The 25,114-nt window shown below is 41.6% G+C and overlaps 1 protein-coding gene across 3 annotated transcripts in view; it reads right to left on the reverse strand.

The window, feature by feature from the left end:
• Positions 1 to 127: 127 nt before the first annotated feature.
• Positions 128 to 25,114, reverse strand: part of LOC128881090 (rho GTPase-activating protein 20-like) — a 264,081-nt gene continuing 239,094 nt past the window's right edge. For 2 of the 3 annotated variants that reach the window (XM_054131795.1, XM_054131797.1), the window contains 7 exons: positions 9,663 to 9,851; positions 7,373 to 7,528; positions 6,767 to 6,984; positions 4,984 to 5,110; positions 3,492 to 4,153; positions 3,109 to 3,407; positions 128 to 2,722 (listed from right to left, as the gene is read on the reverse strand). In XM_054131795.1, coding sequence (XP_053987770.1) covers positions 1,542 to 2,722; positions 3,109 to 3,407; positions 3,492 to 4,153; positions 4,984 to 5,110; positions 6,767 to 6,984; positions 7,373 to 7,528; positions 9,663 to 9,851 — 2,832 coding nt within the window. In that variant the 3' untranslated portion in view covers positions 128 to 1,541. The remainder of the gene's footprint in view (positions 2,723 to 3,108; positions 3,408 to 3,491; positions 4,154 to 4,983; positions 5,111 to 6,766; positions 6,985 to 7,372; positions 7,529 to 9,662; positions 9,852 to 25,114) is intronic. The other variant, XM_054131796.1, reaches the window with a different exon arrangement.

Below are 25,114 nucleotides of genomic sequence, written 5' to 3' on the forward strand. Positions count from 1 at the left end.
AAACACGATCATTCGATGACTTTCAAGAATGCCCATTGATATTCCGTGGGTTACACGCCGCTCGCTCGCGAGATTACGTCGCGGTATACGAGAAATGAATATTGACAACTCCTCGAAGACAGGCAACTCTATAAAATACGAAATATATTTAACCTTTCATAGCATGTCGTATAATTTAGATGAAGTATACATACCTTACAGGCGTTGCGTAGTGCGTGTATCGCGTGATACGCTTAGCGTTATAAAAGATTACAAGTTTTACAATTACGAATATTTACAAAAAAGAAAAAAAAATGAAAATGTTTGGATTTAATTAAAACGCTTCCGACAACTTCTGGTGTATATCTTATTGACTTAAGATAATCGCGCTTGCATTCGCGATACGAGTACTATACGATTTATACGTTCTAAAATTAAAAAGAAGGGATGAAGAGAGGAGTGATAATTATAAGTAACAGAGAAAGAGAGAATGAGAAAGAGAAGAAAGACAGAGATGGGGAACGAGTTATATAAATTGTCGTGTTTATTCCGCGGTGAACTAATTTCCAGTTAGAAAAGTTTAGAAAGAGGAAACGAGACGCGAATGTACATACATAGCGAGGAGGAAACCTGATGAAACGCGACGAGGCGATAAGTCGATGCTGTTTTGTTGGCTCGAAACGAGTCTACGAACGATCTCGAACTCGTGAGACACTTTAAAGATGTGCGTATCCGACTACGTGAACGTATTCGAGGATGAACGCAAAGACGATGAATGGAAAACGAGGATCTCCACTCTCGACGCGGTTGTGATAAAATTTACATTTCATTATCGGCGGTTCGTTCTGCGGATCGACGAAATTTTTTTGTTTTTCTCGAACTCTATAGGCCAGCATTCGTTCAAACATCCGCGGGGACCCTTTGTTCCTTTATTTGATCTTTTATCAACGATGCGCGGTTTATGCATTGCTTATACACACATGTATATTATATTATATATATATATATTTTTACAGCTATTCTCGATCGCGTATAAAAAGAGAATTACGAATAATATCATCTCGACGCAAGTCTTGTCCGCTACAGTCTATACTTAATATAACATTTCTATAATGAAGTCTAATAAAAAGAAAACCTTACGGTTAAGGCTCGTGGAAGCACCCTGAATCACTGTGTAACACAGTTTATCGCTAAAACTCGTCAAAGATCGATAGCGCGCGGTTTGACTTTGTTGCGGGCGTAATTCGTAACGCCACTCCGTATGGAGAATTTCTCCATTATTCCCTACCCAATTTTCTCCGTTTTGCTTTCGACCAAACTACGGACAAAGTAACCATTCTCTGTTCCGTTCGACGAGGACGACGTTAATTAGATATCATACATGTATCGCCTACTGTCTCTCAAAATATCGTGCATGCGTTCCAGTTTGGACTAGTTTCTGTCGTAACGAGACCACGTTTACATCAGCCAACATGTATATACGTGGTCCCGGCCAGCGACATTCGGCACTTTGATTTCGTCGAGGTGCACATAGACGGGCAGCGTCTCAGACTTTCATCGTCTCAGACGTAGCTCTCATCGTCTACGACCGATCTACCGTATCCCAGGTGCCTCGCGGCTACCGAGGCACGAGGTTGAGGCGGTGGCCGATAAGGAGGCGGTGGCGGAAGGGACCTCGACCTTCCTGCCACTTTGTGCCTGTCTTCCAAATTCATGTGCACCGGTGGCAAATGCCTCAATCTCGGTGGCAAGGGTGGCGGTGTGTCTGGCCATGTTCTTTCCTCTTCTTCATCCTCGTCGTCGTATAAATCGATCGCCTCGGCTTGCTTAAACGAATACAAATCGTTTCTCTCCCTCGAGCTATATATCTCGTTCGTTCTGTCCCTGTTCCCGTAGATGCTACTCTCGGATTCGTATCTCTCGGTACGCGTGCTCTCTTTGTTGACATATATCTCGCTCTTCACCTTCTTGAACTCGTAGAGATCGCTACTCGAGTGGTAGCTACCGTTTTGGGAAACGGGGGAGTCTCGATTGACGTACACTTCTGATTTGACCTTCTTGAACTCGTTGAATCTCTCCTTCTTGAATTCGTATCTGTCACTAGACAACGATGCATCCCCAGATAAATCCTGTTCCGAATTGTGAACTGAGACTCGCTCCGTGCAGATGTCCTGTTGCGACGCTCTCTCGTACTCTGACCTGAGGTCGCGCGTTATGTCCAATTGGGACGATCTGTAAATGTCTTTGCAGTTCTCCACGTTCTCCTTCATCGAGTCTTGTCTGAGATACTCCCTACCGTAGATGTCTTTCTCGTCGAACCTCTCCTTGCGGTGGTGGTCGTGCTCGTCGAGTTTCGTCCGCGGCGTTCTCTTCAGCTGAGCTCTCAGCCAGTCCTGTCTCTGAAAATTCGGATTCGGATAACCAATGCTACTCTTCTCCTCTCTAAAACCACCGTGTTCCACGGCGCTCGAGTGATGATTGTTCGCCGTGTAACCGTTTATTCTCTCCTCCCATCCACCGTAAACGCGAATGTACGATTTGCTAACGGACTTGTCCTCCTTGCTTATGGATTTATCGAAGCTTGACGACGAGGCGTTCACGGCGGAGTCCTCGGATCCCACTGGCGACTCTGGAATGAACAGCTGGCAATCGGACAGGGTCAACCCGGAGTCTCTCGAAAGAGACATGTGGTCTTTTCGCGGTGGTTCCGTCAGGTCCAGGCTGTCCAGGGAAAGCCCACCTGCTGCAACGAGAAAAGTTCCTCAGTGGATTATGAAAACGCTATTATCGAAACGAAGTAGCAAGGATAGATCCGTCCAGAGCAAGTAGCCTTCTTTAATAAGAAATACGAGAACATGTGACCAAGATGACTGTGACATTGGTTGTTTCTCTTGAACCAGCATTAACTTCTGTTGTATCTTTTAAAAGTTAGAAAAACAGTCCACAACTTCGAAGAGTAAGTGGACAACCAGCAACACTGTTCTTTTAGGTTCTTGTAAGTAGATACTGGAGTTAAAAAATCTATAAATAGGCTCGGATAGTAAGTGTAGATAAATAAGTGAAGGTACCCCCTCTGTACAGGTCTCCCCTGTCTGGAAGAAAAGAACGATCGAAGGAAAGTGTACTCACAGTGGAGGCTGTCGGTGCTCTCTTCGGCTCCGCTGTCGCTGCGCTCCTCCCCGAGGAGTTGCGTGACGCCTTCGCCGAACAGAACTTCGCAGTGACGGATCAGCATCTCCGTCAGCGTGGGAATCGACCTGCTCTGGTTCACCGAAGGATTAGGCGACCAGAGTAAGCTGGGTCCGCAGCATACACCGAGATTGCTGGCGCACATGAGATTGTGCTTCGACCTTCGTGCCACGTGGTGCAGAACGCATATCAGATGCGACAGGAGGGTGTAATTCGCTTTGGGCAATCTATCTAAAATACTGAAAAGACCAAAACATTGTTCGTTAGCTATCATACAAATGCACAAGCTCAGTAGCTTTGGACAAGAATAAAATAATCCTCACTTCTTAATAGTTTGAATAGGATTTGGCGTGTCCAAGCTATCCATCCACAGAGGGAAGAGATGAGAGGTTAGCAGAGGATCCGGTAAAGACCTCAAGAAATCTTTGAGCAGGGCCGCCACCGCTATGATCGGCGCGTCCTCGAGGCAATTCGGGTCACCGGTTGATTCGATCTGATCTCGTAACTCGCGAACGATCCTGACGTTCGCGGACTTTCGAAAAATCCCTTGCGTGAAAGGACCTTTGGCGAACAGCTGCTGCAGCATCACTAGCACGGGTTTCGGTAGTCCGTTTTCGTCGAGTCTAGACAAATTTACTCCGAACAGGCTCGGATTTAGAGATAGAGATCTCCTCAATAAACCAGTGATCTTCGACTTGTTCTTTTTCACTGGCGACTTGGGCACGGGCCTGAGGATGAAGTGGCAGGTATCGTGTCCGCTCTTGTTACAGTGCTCCAGGTCGAAACCCTCCTCTGCGGACAAGGTATGTCGCAGATTCGAGAGTTTCACGGCGAAGGGTCTCTCGTGACCTATCAGAGGATAGGGTGCCTCGTCCGCGGACGTCCTGGCCCACAACTGAAACGGGCCTTGGAGGTCCAGAAGACGCGTGGCTAGGTTCACGCAGGCTCCTGCCGTCATTTCGGATCCCACCATTATCGTCTTACACTGTGAACACATGGGAGGTAGCAGATGCAGCTTTCAGTGGATAAACGAATACATAGGTTAAATATTTCACGAGGGGCTGAAGCTATCAGATGCGCATTATCACGAGTCGATCTCTGTAGTTTTTCCTTTTTGAAGGAGATCTTCAACGGAAACACTCATACTCATCCACGCCTGTTTTTCATTCGCTTGTGTATTCCTATTTCTTTTTTTCTTACTTCGCACCTTAGCCGTCGTCCAAGAAGCTACGACAGTTCTACGTCGAAGTCTTCGAGCTTCGACTTGTCCACTTGGGGGTTTCCTCTTTCATTCCTTTCAGTTTTCAAGCACTCCGCTTCGTCCACACGCTTTCACGCATACTCCTTATATACCACTACCGCATTTTCCCCGATTCTACACGTGTTTGTAGGAATAACAATCGCGCCACATCGCGAAAAACACATCACGATGTTGTTATAACGAGACCACTATGCGTTCGAGTCGATTAGCTTCCGGCAATCGTAAGGAGGTACTCTGGTAGGTTCGATAGCAACGTCGAGCTGGTTCGCGTGTGTTTAAATGCAACGCGTTGGTCGATAATGAACGCTTCGGCCGAGGGAACACGTCGATAAAGTCCAAGAGATAGAGGGAAGCTCTTTTTAGCAGGAGCGATCCACTCGACGTTGACGTCAATGATATAAAAGGGGCATCTCGAGCGAAGAATGCCTCCAGGAAGGTCAACCGATCGAACCTCCCCTCTCTTCGAGGGGGGATGCGCGAAGAATGGACCGCGAAGGCGTGACCGCGTGTATATCTCTGCGTTCTCCGCAGGCGGGGAAGAGGGCTGCACTTACGTATTCCGTGTTCGTGTCACTGTCGTGATACACGACTTGAATGTTTGTATCCGGCGGCTCCTTCATACTCTCCTCTCGTACCAGCTCGGTCAGACGTCCCCACCAGAGATCCCTGGCTGCAGCAGTCCTGAAAGAAAGAAATAAACGCTGATACGTTGTGATTCGAACGACCCACGGGCTACCGAAGTACGAATCTCGAGTGATCCCACGCTCTCCTCCTTTTGCCAACGCGACTTTTTCGTTTCGCCTCGCCTCAGGGACGTGTTTACCACGACGCTGAAAAAGCGTCTCAGAAGAAGCCCTCGAAGGCCTCTTATACATTGAGCTTTTAATTAGACTGTTATACTATTGGAGAGCATGGAGAAGAAACTGTTTTCTTTTTTAAATTTTACTGACATAATGAATTTAAATGAAACATTTTATATACATAACACGCTGAGCAAAGCTTTTGCAATATTCTACATACAGTGTGTTTCGTTTATCTAGCAAAGTAAATATGTCGTGACGCACTGAAGTTACAAAAAAATTTATTTACAAAAATTGTTCGGTTTGTAGGGTACAATCATATGATGTCATTTTTTTCGGGCCTGGAATAGTAGAAAGGGGGGATTTCAAAGTCAAAATAAGTTTTTTAAATGGAACTATATATTTTTTTTTTCATGGCCTGATAGCTTTTTTCGAAACGAATTCAACGGTATATCACATTATTTAATTTGCTGTCTCCAAACGTTAGAAATTATATTATAAACTTGTAACGTTTTGAGTAGGTAATGGTAGGACATATCGGGTTGCCGCGACTATTAGCTGTAACACTGTTGTCATCTGTTTTGATGAGTTGTGATATTTGGCTCGAGTCTCATTTATTTTAGTTGAGAAAGTGCAATACTAGAGATTAGTTCTGTTTGGTGCTTTCGAAATTATTGATTTCCAAAAAATGTCCTTGACAGTTCAGAAAAATGCCGAATTAGTTCGTCTGCGTGGTGATAGATATTTATCCTATGCCAAAGTCGCTCGGGAATTTCATAGATGGCATCCTTGTCAACAAATGCCAACAGTGTCAACAATAAGAAACATTGTTAATTTATTCAAACAATTTCTAATGATATAAACTATAAATATTGTATTCATTTTTTTGATAACTTAAGATGCTTCAGGAGACATAAGAAGGTCGATCTTTGTTTACATTACAGTGTTGCAGCTAATAGCCGCGGCAACCCGATATGTCCTACCATTACCTACTCAAAACGTTACAAGTTTATAATATAATTTCTAACGTTTGGAGACAGCAAATTAAATAATGTGATATACCGTTGAATTCGTTTCGAAAAAAAGCTATCAGGCCATGAAAAAAAAAATATATAGTTCCATTTAAAAAACTTATTTTGACTTTGAAATTCCCCCTCCCTACTATTTCAGGTCCGAAAAAAATTACATCATATGATTGTACCCTACAAACCAAACAATTTTTGTAAATAATTTTTTTTCGTAACTTCAGTGCGTCACGACATATTTACTTTGCTAGATAAACGAAACACACTGTATATCGCCCTGGGTTTCATAAATTGAAATAGATAGTGCAAGCGCAAACACGAGTTTACTCGTGACCGGTCAACAACGTTTTAAAACTGGAACTACTGACAACCAATGCAATGGATTTGAAATTAAGGGAGGGAGAGTCAAATGAATGTGTGAATATAATCAGTTCGCCATTTCCAATGCTTATCATAAAAGCTGCTGATAGGAATTGTTGATAACTAATTGTAGTGTACGTAAGTTTGCTTACATGAAAGTGGCGACGACGTTCGTAGTGGGCCAGCCGAGAACGAAGCTGGTTTCCTGGGATTTGCTCGTCTCGGCCACGTCCTCTATGTGGCCCGCCGTCAACCAGAGTTCGCTCATCTTCACCGATTGCTTCAGCTTGAAGTTACCCCCGCTTCGTGCCTTCGCGATGAGCAACAGATCGGAGAACAGAAAGAGGTGTCTCTCCTGTGACTGCACACCCTGGAATTCGTTGGACAATTTTATATTTGGAAATCGGCAGCTTGGAAAGCAGAAGTCTAGTTTACTAATTGTGTTTCATTAGTCTATATAAAATGTGGGAGAACGTGCGAGAATGTACACGAATACAAAAATATATGTTACGTTAAATGTATAAACAATAAAATGCATGTTACACTGTTTACTTTCATTTAAATTTCAATGTTAGCTGTGTAAAAATACTCTTTAAATTGTAAAAATATGAATTTGCATGAACATCCGCAGTACATTTATGAGAAACACGTTAAACTATTTTGCCTAATTCTCATTCTTGATTCCTGCGGGTACATTTAAGATCTCTCTGTTTGTGATTTATTTGTAACTCGAATATTCCGTGTATATTGTTTCCTACCGTGGTGAATTGAACCGGAGTTTCCAGGAGGAAAGTCCTGGGTGGAGATTTGGGGGCTGGTGAGTTGCTGGGCACATTCAACGACTTCTGCGACAGCACTCTCGTCAGCCTTCCAGGGTTCCCACCACTTCTCTTGCGGATCAGACTCTTCATTTTCTGAAAGTAAACGACCACGTGCAATGAAATGAACGTAAATACCATTCGAAAAGAATTTATTTCCAGTGAGGATTATTCGTGGGGAAGCCCGGTAATCGAACTTCGAAGCGGTACCGCACACGCGTGGCAGCCACTAGTGCACACTAAAATCTATTGTCTCGAGAGTGTATTACCCATAGGTTCGCGTGATATTTCCTAGTGGAAACAAGTCCAAGATCTTAAACTATTTTTAATCGCAAATAGTTGAATGTTCTCTATTTGGTAAAATTATAACAGAAAATAATTCGAATAAAGTACCGTTGATTCGATACAAAAAGTACGAGTAAATTTTAATTCGAAACTCTCCCCAGGTTCGAGAATCGTCGACCAAAGTCTCAGGCTAATAACCGTCGACCGTTAGGTTGGGGTTTATGATACGATACCTGAGGAGCGTGCTATTGTTTAGGAACATCTGCTACTAATACTAACGCTTCAGGCGGCCAATTAAGGTAGGGATTATGGCCCTAGAAACAGCTTCATTGTTACGAACTTTCTGTAAACGTTTTCAGCGTCGTACTGTCTTGTCTTCACTGGCGAATGACGTATCATAAAACCACGATTGGGGGCTGCGCACTTTTATTTGCATTTTCTTTTACATTGATCTATGGTCGAGCTCGACTCCTTTTTATTTAATTTCAATGAGTCCTGCAGGTGCACCATTCATCTTTATTTAAAAATCGGGCTTCTAAAAGAGACTTTCCCGAAACTGACCCAACAATTTCGCGCTGCAGGTGCTCTTTACGACTATGCTATTTGAAAATCGTAGTTTCAGAACTGACTTTTACAAAACTTGACTTAACAGTTACGCTGCAGGTGCGCTATGAACCTGTATAAAAATCACAATTTGAGAACTGGCTTTACATAATTGAACTGACAATTTCTATAATAACCTGTACATATCTGCCATGGATCCTCATCAAACTGTATACACAATTTATCGGCAATTTACCTTTCGCCGTTAATTAACTACCATTAATTCTCCGACGCTTAATAATACTTTACGATTTCCTCCGACGGTTTAGAGATTCTAGGCGGTTCTTTTCTGACGGGATAGAGCTACGTCAAACTAGGAGACGGTCGAGCACAGCCGCAGCTGACAAATAACGCTACCAAATATAGCGAAGCGACCCCCGGGTCACACGAAACTCGAAGCCACGAGCAACAGGACAGGTTGATTAACATACTTCGTTTTGACATGGCCGACATATTAGACATCGGGAACCTTTCTCTCTCCCACGTTATCCTCTTGACCTTTTTCTTTTACGAAATCGATTGGACCAAGTTCTATCCAAATTTGTCACGGACCACGAAGATACGCGGCATTGGGAAACGAATATGGTTGACAGATACGGACCAAGTCGCAGTCTCTGTGGCCTGATGTAGCCATTTGTTTTTTAAATTAATTTTCTATATTTTTTCTTTTAATCAATAGAGAATTTCTTGAAATCCAGAAATTTTATTTACGAAGGCATGCCATTTTCCAATTTGGTGATATGTCGAAGAAATCCTATGTCAGGCCACAGCCATAAGTGCCTATTTTAAGAAAATTTTTGATTTTTTCTTTGCAGTGCTCACGTGTGTATGCTGTCGAATCAAATAACACCACGTTAATGATACTATAACACCGGTTTTTGTTCATTTAAATGTTCAATAAGACATAATAAAAGTCTATAAATAATCCATCCTGTAGTTTCTTTGCAAAAAATGTTTCTGAAAGTACTTCTACTTCTAGGGCCATTATAGCGATGTAGTCCCTTTAAGTATGCAATCAAAAGTACATCCAGCTAACAGATTAATTCCAACGTACTATTTTACTCATTAGTACGTTAAAAAAGAAGGGAAATTACCAATCGTAGAATGTCCGGCGAGACGCGTGGGAAAGGGCCATCGCATCCGTAGTGCGGGTAAACGAGCGACTGCGCTTTTTCCGCGCGTTGAAAGGGAAAAACGTTCTAGCGTGTTCGTGAGAATCGTCGAAACGCATCCCGCAAAACGCTTGGGACGATTCTCAGCCCACGTTTCCACAGGAAGCATCGAATTTAGAGGAAGAGGGCGTTCTATATTTTCGTTTAGGTTAGCGGAATTGAAACAGTACCGTGGTGAGAACATCTCGTTCGTGGAGTCGAAGGTTGTCGCCAGGGAACAGCTCTTGGATCCGATGGAGATCGCCCTCGAGCTGACCGCGCTGGAGGACAGCGCCGCTGCCGACGGTTCCGTTTCCGTTCTCCACCAAGTTCCTCGCTTCCTGGCCCAGATACCTTTCGTATTCGGCCAGCCTCTGGACCTGCAACATTCCGAGTCAATTTTTATTAATTATTGTACCTACTTGGTAGATGATGGGGTTAGATAATTGTATCGAGGACCATAGGGAAGAAATGCCTCTGATTAAGGGCAGGGATTCAAGAAGATGGCTCTTTGTTCAATGAGTCATTGCTCAGTCGACCGAGAGAATCAAATCGATGTTGAATACATTACTCTCCAGAACCAGACTTTCTACTGGAAAGAAGTCTTCTGAACTCTTAAAAACTGTTAATTTACTAATTTGATAATTGTATGTTTACTAATATTCTTCCGAGTAATAAATCTCCGTTTTTCTTGTACCGAGAAACGTACACTGTTTCTGCATATCATAAAACACCAGAACATACATGCACTTCATATTAATACATTACTTTGATAAATGAACGTAATGGGTATTCGAAAAAGTTCGTGGCGTTTTGTCGCCCGATCAAAGCGAGAATGCTACGCAGGTATGTGAAAAAATTTGTGATTTTTACGGACAAAATGCTCTATCAAAATTTTGATGCCAAAGATGCATCACGCCGTGGTCGACCAATCACAGAACGACGCGATAAAATCATGTAAACGGTTGAGAAACGCTACGAACTTTTTCGAATACTCAATAATTAATCTATCAAGTGTGTCAATTCTCTTGCCTTCTCCGAATAATTCCTCTTTTCAAGAACCCCATAGTCGATCGTTCCCAAGTAAAATCGTAAAGCAGTTCCATTCAAACGATACCTCTGAATTTGCGATTTTTTTTTCCACAAAATTTTCACGCTGAACGAGCGAGGCAATTACTATCGACGATGCATCGAGTCGAGTTATATAAATTCGCGGCGAGTCACAGCTCAACCATTCGGCGAATAGACTATACGAGCGGTTAATTCACTGCTTACGATTAGTTGCGACGAGCTGCAAAGTGGTTTGCATCTATCGCTCGGGTTTCTGTTGTTTACCGCGTCTCTGGTGTTTGCCACGTGCGAAATAACCCACATAAACACACCTATAAACGTTTTCGTCGGGATCGGTGCCAAGAAACCGTGCCGATTACCACTGGGTCAATTTCGGGAGGATCGACTCGAGACATCGACGGAAATATCGCGTTTATTGTTGCGATTTCCTGGGGTAGGCAGATTTATTTATTCGTTCAACAGGTGGATTCTCGATGGTGAAAATAAATGTTTGCGATAGCAAGTGCGAGTATGAATAGATGATGTAGCAAATAGTAAGCGAAAGAGTACGGTGAAGTGATTCATAAGTTGATTCAAAGAAACATTAATATTAAAACCACCGAAGTCGACGCATACCTATCGTATCTAGAATCTTTAGAATCTATATCTTAGAAATCTAGATTTCTAGAACCTTCATCTACAATCTTTCGGAACTCTCTCTTTCAGGGTTTGACTTGGTGATTGATATTAACTCTTAACCCTTTCAAATAATCCCCTGAGACACAACAATACCTGCTACGAAGGATCAAGATACGCACACTTTTGTTTTACTCGAAAGTCAACGTTTTCGCATCGCTACTGTTTATTGTAAGTATCCACGTGCACTGCCAAATTTGTTATCAAAATGTAACCAGCTGTACGACTCGCGCGTATAACCAGCCACCCACGCGGTACAAGAGTTCCGTAACTCGTAACAAAAGCGTACCACATCTTTTCTCACACGTACCGAACCAAGAATCGGATTTGGTGTCATTCGTAGAGCGGGGATTTGATCGACAGGCCTGTTCGAGGTCAGCCTAATCAGTACTTAATCCTACCGTTTCGAAAGAGGACTTGAATCGTTAACGACCCTAGATTCGACTCCACTCCGGAGATTAAAGGCAGCGTTCGATCATTCATTGATAGATCATCGGACGGGAATCACCGATTATCATAAACTCGCAGGAGTGGTTGATGGGGAACAATCAGTTCTTGATTAGAATTCTTTGGTTAGAGGCTTTGACAGAGGTCTTGGATACAAATTTTGGCCGAGGAATAATATGAAACTAACAATTTTTTATCTGCAAATGTGGAGCAAGCGAATATTAGATACAGCGTAAATGAGGGCCCTTTTTAGAAACAAAATTTATCATAGAAAAATAAATATTCTTTCTTATTTTTTTCATTTTATGATTTGTTGTCGTTTGAAGTCAGATATTATCAGAAACGATAAACGAAAATTGTATGCAATAATATCTTTCTTTTAAACAGTAAATTCAACATCACTTTTTATTATCAAGATAATAACTTTAGATTACACGTCTGTATTAAATGCGATTGAAAGAATGAACGCATTAAGAATCAAATCGTGACCGAGTAACATTTGAGTCAATCTGTAGCACCGAAGCACACCCTGCATATCAAACGAGAATATTATCGGGAATGTGATTTTATCGTTATTTTTATATAAATATGAATTCTTTACATCGCCAACGAGAGACTTTCGAGCCCACCCAAATCCAAAATTCCAGCGCACTCGTACAATAAATCAGTCGATGCCGTGAAGCGTCTTGAAGCGATTTTTTTAAACAGTGACTCTTTGCCCAACGAAATCTCTTTGATCGAGAAGTTCCGAAGTGCCGAGAGCTACTACTCTTCGAATGTTTCTCTCTCTCACCGTTCACGATAGTTTCCTGCAACTAACTTGTACCTACAGTTGTGGAGTCCGATGCGTAGCCCTCGTCGACGAACACGTCCAAGTATTTGATGAACATCTCGATCTACCTGAGAGCAGCGAACGCGACACGCGTTTTTCTCGACGCACGACGCTCCAAGACGATCCGTGGACGACTCGACGCTCCTTTAATTTCACTCGACATCGAGAGCACAAGGCGTGGCGACCGGTTGCACGGCTCGCACCTCGAACACTGAAGAACGAACGTGATTTTCACGCGCAACGCGTTGCTCCGTTGATACATCTTTCGCGCTCAATGAATCATCGAGCCACCGGAAGTAACCACTCCGCCTCGAGAGCGGAGGCTGGCTCGTGTGTCACCGATTTTCTCACCTGCGGCGAACGTTTGCTTCTCGTCTCGATGCACCGGTGATTACCTACGCGCCGTGACCGAACGCTATCGTTCTTTCTGGCCTGAAGAAAGTGTTTCTTCGGGTTATACGCGTGAAAATCGTGTTCTTGCATTTTTTTTATTCCTCGACGAAAGGTTTCTTCGTTTACGATAAGCTCTTTCGCTTTTACTCGGTGATTGAACCCGCTTTGGATTTCGTTATCGCCGAGCGCAGACGATTTTTATCGGGTGGAACGTTCCGCTTTCGGATGTATGAATTTTTGTGTTGGACTGTTGAGGCTTATTGAGAGAATTAACACTAAACCACGAGTGGTTCGATGACCGGTTTGGAATTTTTGTATACAATTCTTATATGCAATGTATGAATTATGTACAATTGTTTCGTGCGTTATTCAATTTTGATCCACGTGAACTATTTTTGCATTTAATTGAAACAAGTGTCTTTAATCCTTTGGCTTACGATCTACTGTAGGATCGTGTGTGCCATAATCAGGTATAAAATTCCTTGCGCCCTTTCATTCGACATGTCTGACTCGTGTTTTTCCTGTTCGACTCAAATTCTGTGCCACGAATCTCACACATTGTTGTAGGCCAAAGGGTTAATGTATCGATGAAATTAATAATTTAGTGATTTTGAGAACAAGTTTGAAGAACACGACTCAAATTGACAAGCTTGATAGATCTTTAGTGTCAATGGAGGCTTGTTCTACAGCTTTAGTGCCAAATAAGAATTGATCTAGAGCGTTAGTGTCAAATGAGGATTGATTTAGAGCTTAAAGAGGTTAAAGGTTTAAGACTAGTCAATCGTCCTATCACGGTAGAAATAGTTACAAATGAATGTATGTGGGTTAAGTGTTAAAGGAAAACTTGCATTCCTCAAATTTTTTCGAATTCCCTGAGATCATCTCATCGTTGTAGTTTTCTATAATTCTCATAGTTCCCAGTGAAAACCCCTGTTATTTATAAGTATCGAGGACAGTTAACCTAGAGGTGACTAAAAATGGAGACGATAGTGTCTCATAGCGAGGTCTTTGATCAGATCACCTCAAATCAATCCAACAAACGCGCCCCGTCGATTCTTTTCCCATTTCATCGCTCACTTGTCGCCAATTACCGCCGAACGTTCATTACCGATCCGTGGATTTCTCTTTCGCGATGCAATTTTCACAGTTCGACGTCGCCATTGGCATTCTTCGAGCATCATCGACCGTGGGCACGTACAATTCCCTTCCAGCGCTCCGTCGTTCTCCTCGTTTTCTTTCGTTCCGTTTCCCATCGTCATTGTTAAAGCGACACGTACTTTTACGCGGCATTCTTATCCCGACATCGTTTCTAAGCCCCTTTTCGCACACTTTCACCGCGCCATGTCCATTATATTCTTAGGAATCGCTCGAACATGGAACGCGGCGCTGTTCGCCAGCCGTGGTATGCTCTCGATCGCCGTTCGATAGTTGTTATCGGGTCACGAGTCGGTCCTGCGATTTTCACAAACCGACGAATTATCTCGATGGCAAAACTTCTCAGTCCTTTTGTCTCGCGACATCCTATATTCCGTCCAATCGAAACATTCGCGGACCTAATAGTTTCCGTGCTCTATACACGTCAAATGTATTTCTGTACGAATGCGTCTATATCATGGGACTTGAAGATAGGACTATTTTTTAATACGCTTTTGTTTCTTCACTTTAACATTTTTTATTGTATGACACGCTGAAGGAATGGTACACGCAAGTGCGTTGGTATATTCGTATTGAGATGTTCTGGACTGTCAATTTTCTTTCCTTTCTTTTTTTTTTTAATCCATAAGGAATTTTGTCACGGAGTATTATATACATATTCCTTTATTGGGTTGTCCAGAAAGTTTGTGTCAATGTTTAAGAAAAATTGAAAGGCACATTTGAGTTTTGATATATATTTATTCAAACCTGTACCACCTATTAAAAATCGACATGGACTTTCCAGACAACCCAATATATTTTGGGAACGTACATAATTTACTTTCAATGAAAATAATTAAAATTGTACATGGTACAAGTGATTTTGCTCTGACCCTTTAGGAAAGGGTATGCTCATGGTTGCCATTATTTCCGAAATCGAAAGACCAAGACACGGCTGCATTAATATCAGTAATCTAAAAGTATCTAATCGGTAAGCTACTTTGGCTTCGTGAAGCTTGGTAAGAGGCTTTATTATAAGCCAGCTATATCCACAACTGACGCAAGATGTCTACCTGGTGAAACGAGATTATTATAAATACTGACACACGTTTAGTTTCCTTTTGTTGGCACGTTTTAGACGTTGTTCTCATTTCCCCGGACGTGTTTCCCACAGGTCGTTACGGGACGTCGACGACAATCGGCGATTTAAAAGTCTAATCGAATTCCATAACGTTTTGCAGCCAGCAAGTAACGTATTGCACAAAATTGCGGAAACCGTGTAGTTCGTGATCCGCTTGAAATCCATTAAAGAGTCTAGCACTGAATCTGAGAGGAGCTTCGACTCGAATGTCTCCACGCACGCTGCTATACAAGGAGTGCGATTATATCGTACCCGTGCGCCATAGAAAGTACCGTGAAACGTGTATTTTTAATTCGATACTCGATGAAAAAAAGTTAATACTCATGTAGTAATTGGAGAGTTTCAAAACATGTTTTCCGGCGGAAACAAATTTCTTGAAATTTGGTCGATTGCGAGACTATTCACATAGATTGAAGAATAATGTTTACTCTAATTCTGGCACAGAAACTCTACTACTTTTATACGAACACTAAAAATTAGAGAGTAATCGAAGAGTCCCAAAACACGCTCTTTAGTAGAAACACATTACGTGAAATTTTGTTCAACTACAGAACTATTCAATATTCCTATAGATCGAAAAGTAAAGAAGCTTCGAAGAAAAACGTATTCTAGGCGTTCACTAACAAAAAAACCTCGAATAATATGAGAATGTACTCCTCGATTCGTTATCAATGGAATGCCATTTCTGATTTGTGTTTTATTTTGTCACCTAGAACGTCCACCATTTTCAAGTGAATTCCTCTCGTTTATAAGGATGAAAAATTCGAAGGAATGGCGTCGCCCACCCGCTTGTAAAACTGCCACGAAACCCTCGGATCGGTGCCCCTCGTCTGCTCCGACACAAAGGGGCACCGGTGCGTCCAATCGGAGCTCGAGATCAGCGAAATAAATACATACGTCGAGACGCTCGCTCGAGTGGGCTCCGTTTCAAAAGAGATTTCTCACAAATCCCCGGTTCGGAAGGGTGTCCCTGGAAAACGGGACATTTCTTCCAGGGTGGGTTTCACGAACACGGGGTAGCGAGCACGCATGTGGGGCTCGTTGCCGATTCAGCTCGACGAGTCGGAGGTCCTTTTCGCATATTAAAAAGGCGCACAAAGGAGCGACGCATCATCACGAGGATTCTCGCAGTCGAAGGAAACTACGAAGGGGGAGAAAAACAAGCATAATGCGTTCCCAGCGAGAGGATTCCCTCGGAAAGTCTTGACACGTTTGGGTTAAACACTGCTAATTAAAGAATATTTTCGTTTCAGAAAAAATTAATTTCTGTTGAGGTATATTCGCAGAAAACTGACCAAAGGTCAAAGAGGTATTTGTAATTCTATCAGGGTTTTTTATAGTCTACTATGCTCCACATATGTATGCAAGTTTCTTGAGATCTCTTTGGATCGTAATTTATTTCACGATTTACGAAAATGGTGATTGTACACTTATGAGTGTAGTCTAGTAATAGGCTATCAATTGAACTAATATTTTATGTTCCCATCATTGTATGAATTATGAAATATTATCATAATTTGATAATATTATCATAATTTGATAATATTATCATAATTTGATAATATTATCATAATTTGATTGAATCATACTGATATTGTAAAGATAAGAAATATTATTGAATTTAACTGTATGTCGAATCGCTAGGGGTTGGTAAAATGTTAATATGCGTGAAAATTAATGAGACGTATACTCTACCAACCTTCAGACATAGTCTCTACAACAAAAGAATTTGAAATCACGTTTGAACAAAAATTACTCCTACTTGAAACACACCTGAAATTACAACTTTCATCCTTCGAATTTTAGTCAGGTTTTCGAAGAATCGATACGTATTTCGAGGGGATTGCTCGCGAGTAGAAAAAGTGATCGACCAAAGGGCTGAGGGCCTTCCAAGGCGATTAATTTGTCGAGGCATAGGCGGTACGATAATTTGCCGGCCGCAAACGATCAATCATTTAATTAGTCAGCGAGAACGTGCACGCTCGCTCGCCGCTGGAAATTGTTCGAACCGCGGTGAATGGAAGAGAAAGGTCGCGAGGATTCGCGCATGTCGCGACGGCCTTTTTGCTCGGCTCGTCTCGCCTAAGTATTCGTGAATGCATACATCAGCCAATCGAGGATGGCTGAATACGTACGGATATGGTATTATACGTGGCAGCAGCCGTGTATCTGGAAGCGTACCTAAACGTATTCTACCGTTAGTCCCGCTCGTAGCATCGACCTCGCGACTCCGAACGTTCGCACCGTTTCTTGACGGATTGTTTACGCCTATCCATAGAATACCCCTTTGGAATCCCGATTGGCCCTTTGGCATCTTCGAGGAACTTTTTCGATGTTGCGAGCGTTCGATCGAGAGGTCTTAGAAAGCTGAGAAAACTCTACTCTTTATGAATTTTTCCCTCGAATACTGACAATGGTAGGTATCTCGAACATTCCATGTTTGTTATACATATTTCGAAAAGAACCGAATTGTTTTTTTCGTAAAGATATCTGAATTTTTCTGGCGTCCCTGATTTTTTCAAACAGTCGACGATAGTAATCTCAAACTTTGCACAGTTGTTTATACATATCTCAAGAAGACCTGGTACTTTTTTTCATAGAGGCATATGAATTCTTCCAGCATCTGTGAGTTTTTTAAACAGTGATCCTTTGTCCAAAGAAATCTCTTCGATCGAGATGTCTTGAACCATCGAGATCTGCTCTTTCTGAAATTTTTTTCTCTCATCCCGTTTGCGATAGCTTCCTCCAACTTTTCAAGTTTCTTTATACGTATTTCAAGAAACCTTACAGTACCCCCCCCCCCCCCCCAAGATACATGAATTTTCCTAGCATCTGTGATTTTTTTCAACATTCCGTTGCCCTTGAGCGTCGTCTTTGTCTCTTAACGGTAGCGGTGTATTCGTTGCCTCTAGGTTTCCACTTCCAGCACCGATCGATGCGAGTTCGTTTATATAACGTAATGGGCATTAATAACACGGCATCGAGGTCGAATCCACGAGGAATGCATAACGCGCGTACCAATGCCGAGAGGAATGCAACGTGCATTACGTACGATGTAGTGGCGTGTACAAGCGCGAGCCGTACGGAGCACGTTGCAAGAAACGCGAGGATATACATCGACTACCGAAGGGATTACGAAACGCCGTATATATCCACGACGGACAATAATTTCGCGGCGATCGAGGCGCGACTGACGTGGAATGTGTAATAACTTCTCGGTCGAACGAGAAAATAAAAGCAGCACCGGCTGGGAAATTCGATTGAACCTATTATCGTATAATCCTCTTCCCGTTTCTACCCGAAGAGGCTCTCGAGGAAGGCGTATAGAAGCCATCGGAGCCTGATCCTTTGCGGTATCGATCCGCTGAAACCATACGATGATCGATGGTCGATTACGTATCAATCATCTCGCGGGAGCGTTCGAAACTATAGCTAGGAATCGGAACAGCGCCCAACGGAATTAAACTCCATGGAAAATAGCTTGGAATGCGTTTCCTCGACCTTTTGATGCAAGAGGAATTTTAATAATTAATATGGTTCAGTATATTAGGTACCGGAAAAAGTTCGTGCGATTTATTCGTTAATTGCAACTGTATATTGATTTTCGTGTGGTAATTGGCAACTGTAAGACATGAGTTTGGTTTCATTTTAAAGCTTGATCTTTGTAATTGGTATGTATTAGAGATCACGGTTTTGAACGGGTATTAAAATACACGGGTACACGGAACACGTGTACCCGGGTATCGAAACACGCTGGCGCCCGGATATCTTAATAAACTGGTACCCGGGTATCGAAATACACGGGTACAGTATCCAATTATTTTTAAATACAAACTTTTATGTAAAAAAAAGCCATTATTCTAAAATAATGATCCTTATTAATTTTGAAAAAATTGATAAGTAATAAAACAAATAAATAAAATAATGTAAACATAAGAAGAATAAATATTATTAATACAAAAAAGAAACTCGTTTGTCACCAGAAAATGTCGACACTTTAGTTTTTTTTATATGAAAACAGTGATTTAATTGATTAAATTTTATTATGAAACAATGTATTGTCTATTGTTATCCGTGACTTCAACATTTATTTCAACTAATAAATAAAGTTTTACAAATTACACTAAAAAATGTATTCTATGATATTTATTCTTCTTATGTTTACATTTTTCTTATTTATTTGTTTTGTTACTTATCAATTTTTTCAAAATTAATAAGGATCATTATTTTAGAATAATAGCTTTTTTTTACATAAAAGTTTGTATATAAAAATAATTGGATACTGTACCCGTGTATTTCGATGCACGTGTACGTACCTGGATATCCGTGTACCCGTGTATTTCGATGCACGTGTACGTACCTGGATATCCGTGTACCCGTGTATTTCGATACCCGGGTATCCGTGTATTAAGATATCCGGGAGCCAGCGTGTTTCGATACCTGGGTACCCGTGTATTAAAAATACACGGATTAAAACACGGATCCATTAATTACCCGTGTACCCGGGTATTCCGATATACGTGAAGTTTGGATCTTTAGTATGTATGCTCTGTGGAGTTCAATTGTTTCGTTGTTGTGTAGCTATAGGAACAGTAAACATGGACAGCGAAAGAGTAAAAATTCGTGCTTTTATTCTTTACGAATTTAAACTTGGCAGTACAGCAGCAAATGCAGCAAGACGCATTTGTAGCGTTTTGTGGGGAAGGTGCTGTTAGTGAAAAAACCACACAGAAATGGTTTAAAAGGTTCAAAGAAGGAAATGAATCGGTAGATGACGAACCGCGTTCAGGGCGTCCATCTGTCATCGAAGACGAAAAATTCATTCAAATCCAAGAAAAAGATGTTCAAATCCAAAAGTTCAAATCCAAGAAAAAGATGTTCTGAGCTTGCTCAAGTATTCGAATGTAAAGAATCTACCGCGAGAAAGCGAATTCAGTAATTTAATTTTCACAAAAGATTGGGCAAATGGATACCGCGCCGTTTAACGGAAGAGAACAAATACTCTCGGCTGAGCATTTGCAATATCCATTTATCGATCGAATTTTAACTTGTGATGAAAAGTGGGTGGAATATGATAATGTACGACGATCACACCACTGGGTTCAGAAGGGGTCATGTGCAACAGGAACCATACCAAAACCGTAACCATAAATGGTGATTATTTCGTTGAACCTATGATTTAAAATAGATTTGAGTATTTGTATTTTTCTCTGAAAATCCGCACGAACTTTTTCCGGTACCTAATATAATATTCTATGGTTGAAGAACATGGATGGGGGTCTACGACGAGCACGTAAACTGGAGGTGCCACGGCCACGGCCCTAATGTAGTTAGCTAGTCATAGCCATAGTTGGCATTAGACTGCCAGACTAAAACACGTGAAAATTTGTGTGTAGTTAGAATTTCATGTCGAGACTGTTGAAGGTTAGATAATGTAACATTTGTCGTAGAATTTAATTCTTTAACCCCATTAAATTCACAAATCCTATCAAAATTTATTTTCATTGCCGCCTCACCTTTGGAATTAACTTTTTTTATTTCTTTAATGAAAACTCCTGACCCGCTCTTTAAATTTCCATTTCTCCAAAGTGAGACCACCCTTTGTATGGTTTCCTATTTATTAATATTCCTTTAAAGCTAGAGTAAGTACTTTATTTGCTGATAAAGGACAGCAGAACTGCAATAATCAAAGCGATCAGTTCAACAAATAGCTTCTGTAAAACAAATCTGATTCGTTGCCTAGCCATCGTCTTCTCCATGCCGATAAACGATCCTCTGATCGTCCTCTCGCGCAATAAACGAGACTCTCGTGTAATAAACGAGGCTTTACCATACTCTCTCATTTTCGCTAAGCTGTGCAAATAGAGATCGTTTCGTTATCGTAGAACGTTCGTCGCAGAGTAAACAGCCCCGAGGACCCCACTTTGATTTCTTCGAAAGAAAGTTTTTACGGTGCCAGGACGGAATGAACCTGTTCCTCCGGTCACCGAGCCATTGAAACGAGCTAACGGACGAGGAACACTGGATACGACGTACCGACTACCGCGAGGAGGATTACGAAACGATCACGGGTATCCGTGAGCGACGATCATTCCTCGGCGAAACCACCACGCGTTTACCCACATTCGCCTTTCGCTGTTCCCGCGTGTCACGTGCCTGGAGAGGAATCTCCAGCGGGCCTGGAGAAGAATCTCCAGCGGGCCTGGAGGCTCCTCGAATTTTTCTGCGAGCCATTAGTACAGTCAAATACTCGAGTAGGCAAACAATATTATTAGTGAATTACCACTCGAACATCTGAGCATTCAAATTCTGTGCACGCTGACCGAGTGGTTGAAAGGGAATTTTTAACACGATAAGCAAAAATCTGTCGTAAATTTATCAAATTCATGGATATTTTTAATTGAAAAACTTTTCGTAATATCCGATAGCTCGTTCTTCGTCTTTCGTACTATTTTAATAAATATTTTGCTGGCGGGGACTTTAGAGCAACACGTTGAATGCGCGTTTACAGTTGAAGGGAGAACACTGAATTTACAGATTTTTACAACTCTTACCTAGTTTTATCATAGATACGGATTTTATACATTATTCTATATTAATTAAAGTAGATATAGTATGTATGAAAACAAATAATAGATTTTGTTCTAGATACAGTCAGTCTCATAAATATTCGTACCCTCTATGTCTATTAAAGAAGTTTGTCTAAATTAAATAATAGTTTCGATATTTTCAAATAAATGTTCAATTATAAATATGTACATGAATAAACTTTACACTAGCATATATATATACATATGTATTTATATAATGAAAAATTTATTTGGAACATCAAACTTATCATTTCATTTAGACAAATTCCTTCAATAAACACGGAGGGTACGAATATTTATGGAACCGACTGTATATATCTTCTATATTCTATATCATTTATTTTGTCTATGACAAAAATTTGTAAAAGTTGTATCATTGTTATACATAATTATCTAAATAGATTTTTCCATTGTAGACTATTCTATTCTATTACAATTACAACGGACACACATGGATAACAGAATTAAATCAAATATCAAAAGCGAACATAACAGATATATAAATAAAAATGCTTATAAAATAAAATGCTTCCGCTCTAAAATACCTCAACTCTGAACCTTCAAACTCAATATATCTCAAAATGGAGTACGTCTCCTATCCCCAGAGGAGACTTGTTTGAATCCGTATCCCGAATGATTCTGTCACGAGAATCCACCATCGTCCACAGCGGTAGGCTCAAAAAGGAGCGTGCTCTTGTTTCGGTTCCCTGTTGTTCATTCATTAAGTTCGTGCATCGACAGGCAAGCGAAATACGTGTAATTCGCGGCATGCAGCAGCGATATACTCTTTAGCGGCAACGAAGGTAGTGCCAAGCCTTGGCTTAGATTCCAGGTTTGTCGCGTACGCTAACCGGCGGCCATTGGCGTAGGGGGTTCGATTCGGACCGAGACTCGCATTGTACCGTACTTTCTCCTCGCAAGCAAGATCGTGACACGTAATTGCATACTTTCGTCGACTAGCTATGATGAAAGTTCCAACGGGAAGCCAAGAGACATGGCGTTATTCGCGCTGCCTTCTTTGTACACAACGTTTCCCTCGAAAAGTCAGGAAAAGATTATTGGAGGTAAAAGGAGCCTTATACTTAAGCTAATTTTGTGCATGGATACTCGATAGGGACCGATGGTTCCTTTTTTAGTGTTGATTTCCGTAATAATGAATCGTGGTTTAACGGTAACAAACTGGTTCTACAGACATTGATCTAGATCTAGTGATTGTCGAGGGTGAAAGGGAAATGATTACTCATTGTCAGTGAAAATTGAGTTGTATTGTATGGAAAACGATGAAAGATGAGAAGCGAGGAAAATGGAATAAGCACTTGCTGGTCAAAACAAAAATATATACTGCTATGTCCATTTCTCTGTTACTTTCATTATCTACTAGGCGGGTGATTATTTTCCGCATAGGGTTTCTATTCGATATCGATAATTTCAATTCGATTTCTACAAAACGAAGTAGATCGCAAGCCGAGATATAAACTCATAATAACGACAGGTCACCAGAGGGAACGTAGAAGACATTTTCATTCCAACAATAAAGAACTCCAAATAACCGTGATCACAGACCTAATCGATACGATATTCAACGTTTCCCTAATACTTAACGACTCCCTCGTAAAAGTCCATCGAGAGGAGACACGGCCGTCCGGCCCGAGCTTAGCCTATTCTGCGGCACTAAAAAGAGACGTAAACAACAACAGAATAATCGCGAGTTGGTATAAAAACGAGCTGTTTGAACCAGAAAACGATTCTGCAAGATTTACAGCGAAGCACGCGAACCTCAAGGGACCGCAGCTCCACGCCTCTGCGCTTGCACGTACACACCTTTACTATTTAGCGGCACTTCGTAATAACCACCGGCAAAGGTATTCGAGCCTCGACCAAGGAATCTCATTCCGTTCACCTCGATGACGGAATTCCGATAGCGGAGCCCCGGCCGAGCCTTCTGCTCCGTGCGCCAGTCCGTCGATTCCCTCTCGTGACTCGAGAGAGTCCCACCGCTGCTTCTGAATAACGATATAATTGCGAGGACACCCGGAGCACGACGCTTCCGAGTCTAGATCGGTCACCTGTCACCAGCTGGAGAAACGATTTCTCTCGGTCTACCATCCAAACGAACGCATCCAGACGTTACAATTTGTTGCATGATAGGCGATCGATCGTGAACCGTCCGAGAGGAGATCCGCAGCCTTAATCCCCGACGGACAGGTAACTCGTATTAGGCACAACGTAGTACCGTTAACCGCAGCTTGGAAGACGCTGCTGCTCGTCAACCGACGCGTTGCGTACCGTTGGCCAGATGCGATCGAATTTATTTAGATTAATTTTGTTCAGATTTTCGTTCTACCGCGTATTTGTAATATTAAGTGTAATGTATTAGATCGAGCCATAAGTAACTTCCGATGCAGCTAAATAGAATCTCATTGTTCGTATCTACCCACTATGAGTTACCATGACAACAAGTTTTTGTTTTCACTATATGTGGACGAGACTTCTGTTAGTCTTTTGCTAACTGTTTTGTGTGATACACGTTACGTTAAACTGGTTTTTTTCAGCTCTGAAATGGATAGTCAAAAAGTACACATTCGTCATGTAATTCTTTGGGAATTTAAACAAAGCAATAGTGCTAAGGCGACAGTTGACAAAATATGCAGTGTATATCGTGAAGGACTAATAACTGATCGGGCAGTTAGAAATTGATTTATAAAATTCCGTTCTGAAGATACAACCTTAAAAGACGAACCGAGGGGGGTCCGACTTCCGACTTTGACGACAAACTTTTAAAGGCAATATTGGAGGAAAATCCACGTCAATCAACACGAGGTATAGCAGAAAGGTTGAATACATCACAATCAACTGTTAACCGCCACCTGGAGAAATTAGGGAAAGTCAGCAAGCTAGGAGTATGGGTACTTCACAATCTCAGTGAACGGAATAAAGAAGACCGCATGTCAATCGTCACAAGTCTGCTCTCACGGGTAAAAAATGAATCCTTTTTAAACAAAATTGTAACAGGCGATGAGAAATGGGTTACCTATGACAATATAGTCCGCAAAAGACAGTGGCTTGATAAGGATCAACCATCCCTAGCAGATCCGAAAGCAAACATCCATGGCAAAAAGATTTTATTGTCTGTATGGTGGGATTGTCAAGGAATAATTCACCACGAATCGTTAAAGTCAAATTTAACGATTACTGTGGATAGATACGTTCAGCAGTTGCAAAAAGTGCAAGAGAAACTCCATGAAAAGCGTCCTGCACTCGTCAATCGCAGAAACGTCATTCTTTTACACTACAATGCGCGACCACATACAGCAAGGGTGACTCAAGAAAAGATTCTTGAGCTTGGATGGTCTGTTTTAT

This window comes from Hylaeus volcanicus, chromosome 8, assembly GCF_026283585.1.
Source record: "Hylaeus volcanicus isolate JK05 chromosome 8, UHH_iyHylVolc1.0_haploid, whole genome shotgun sequence".
NCBI classification, from domain to species: Eukaryota; Metazoa; Arthropoda; class Insecta; order Hymenoptera; family Colletidae; genus Hylaeus; species Hylaeus volcanicus.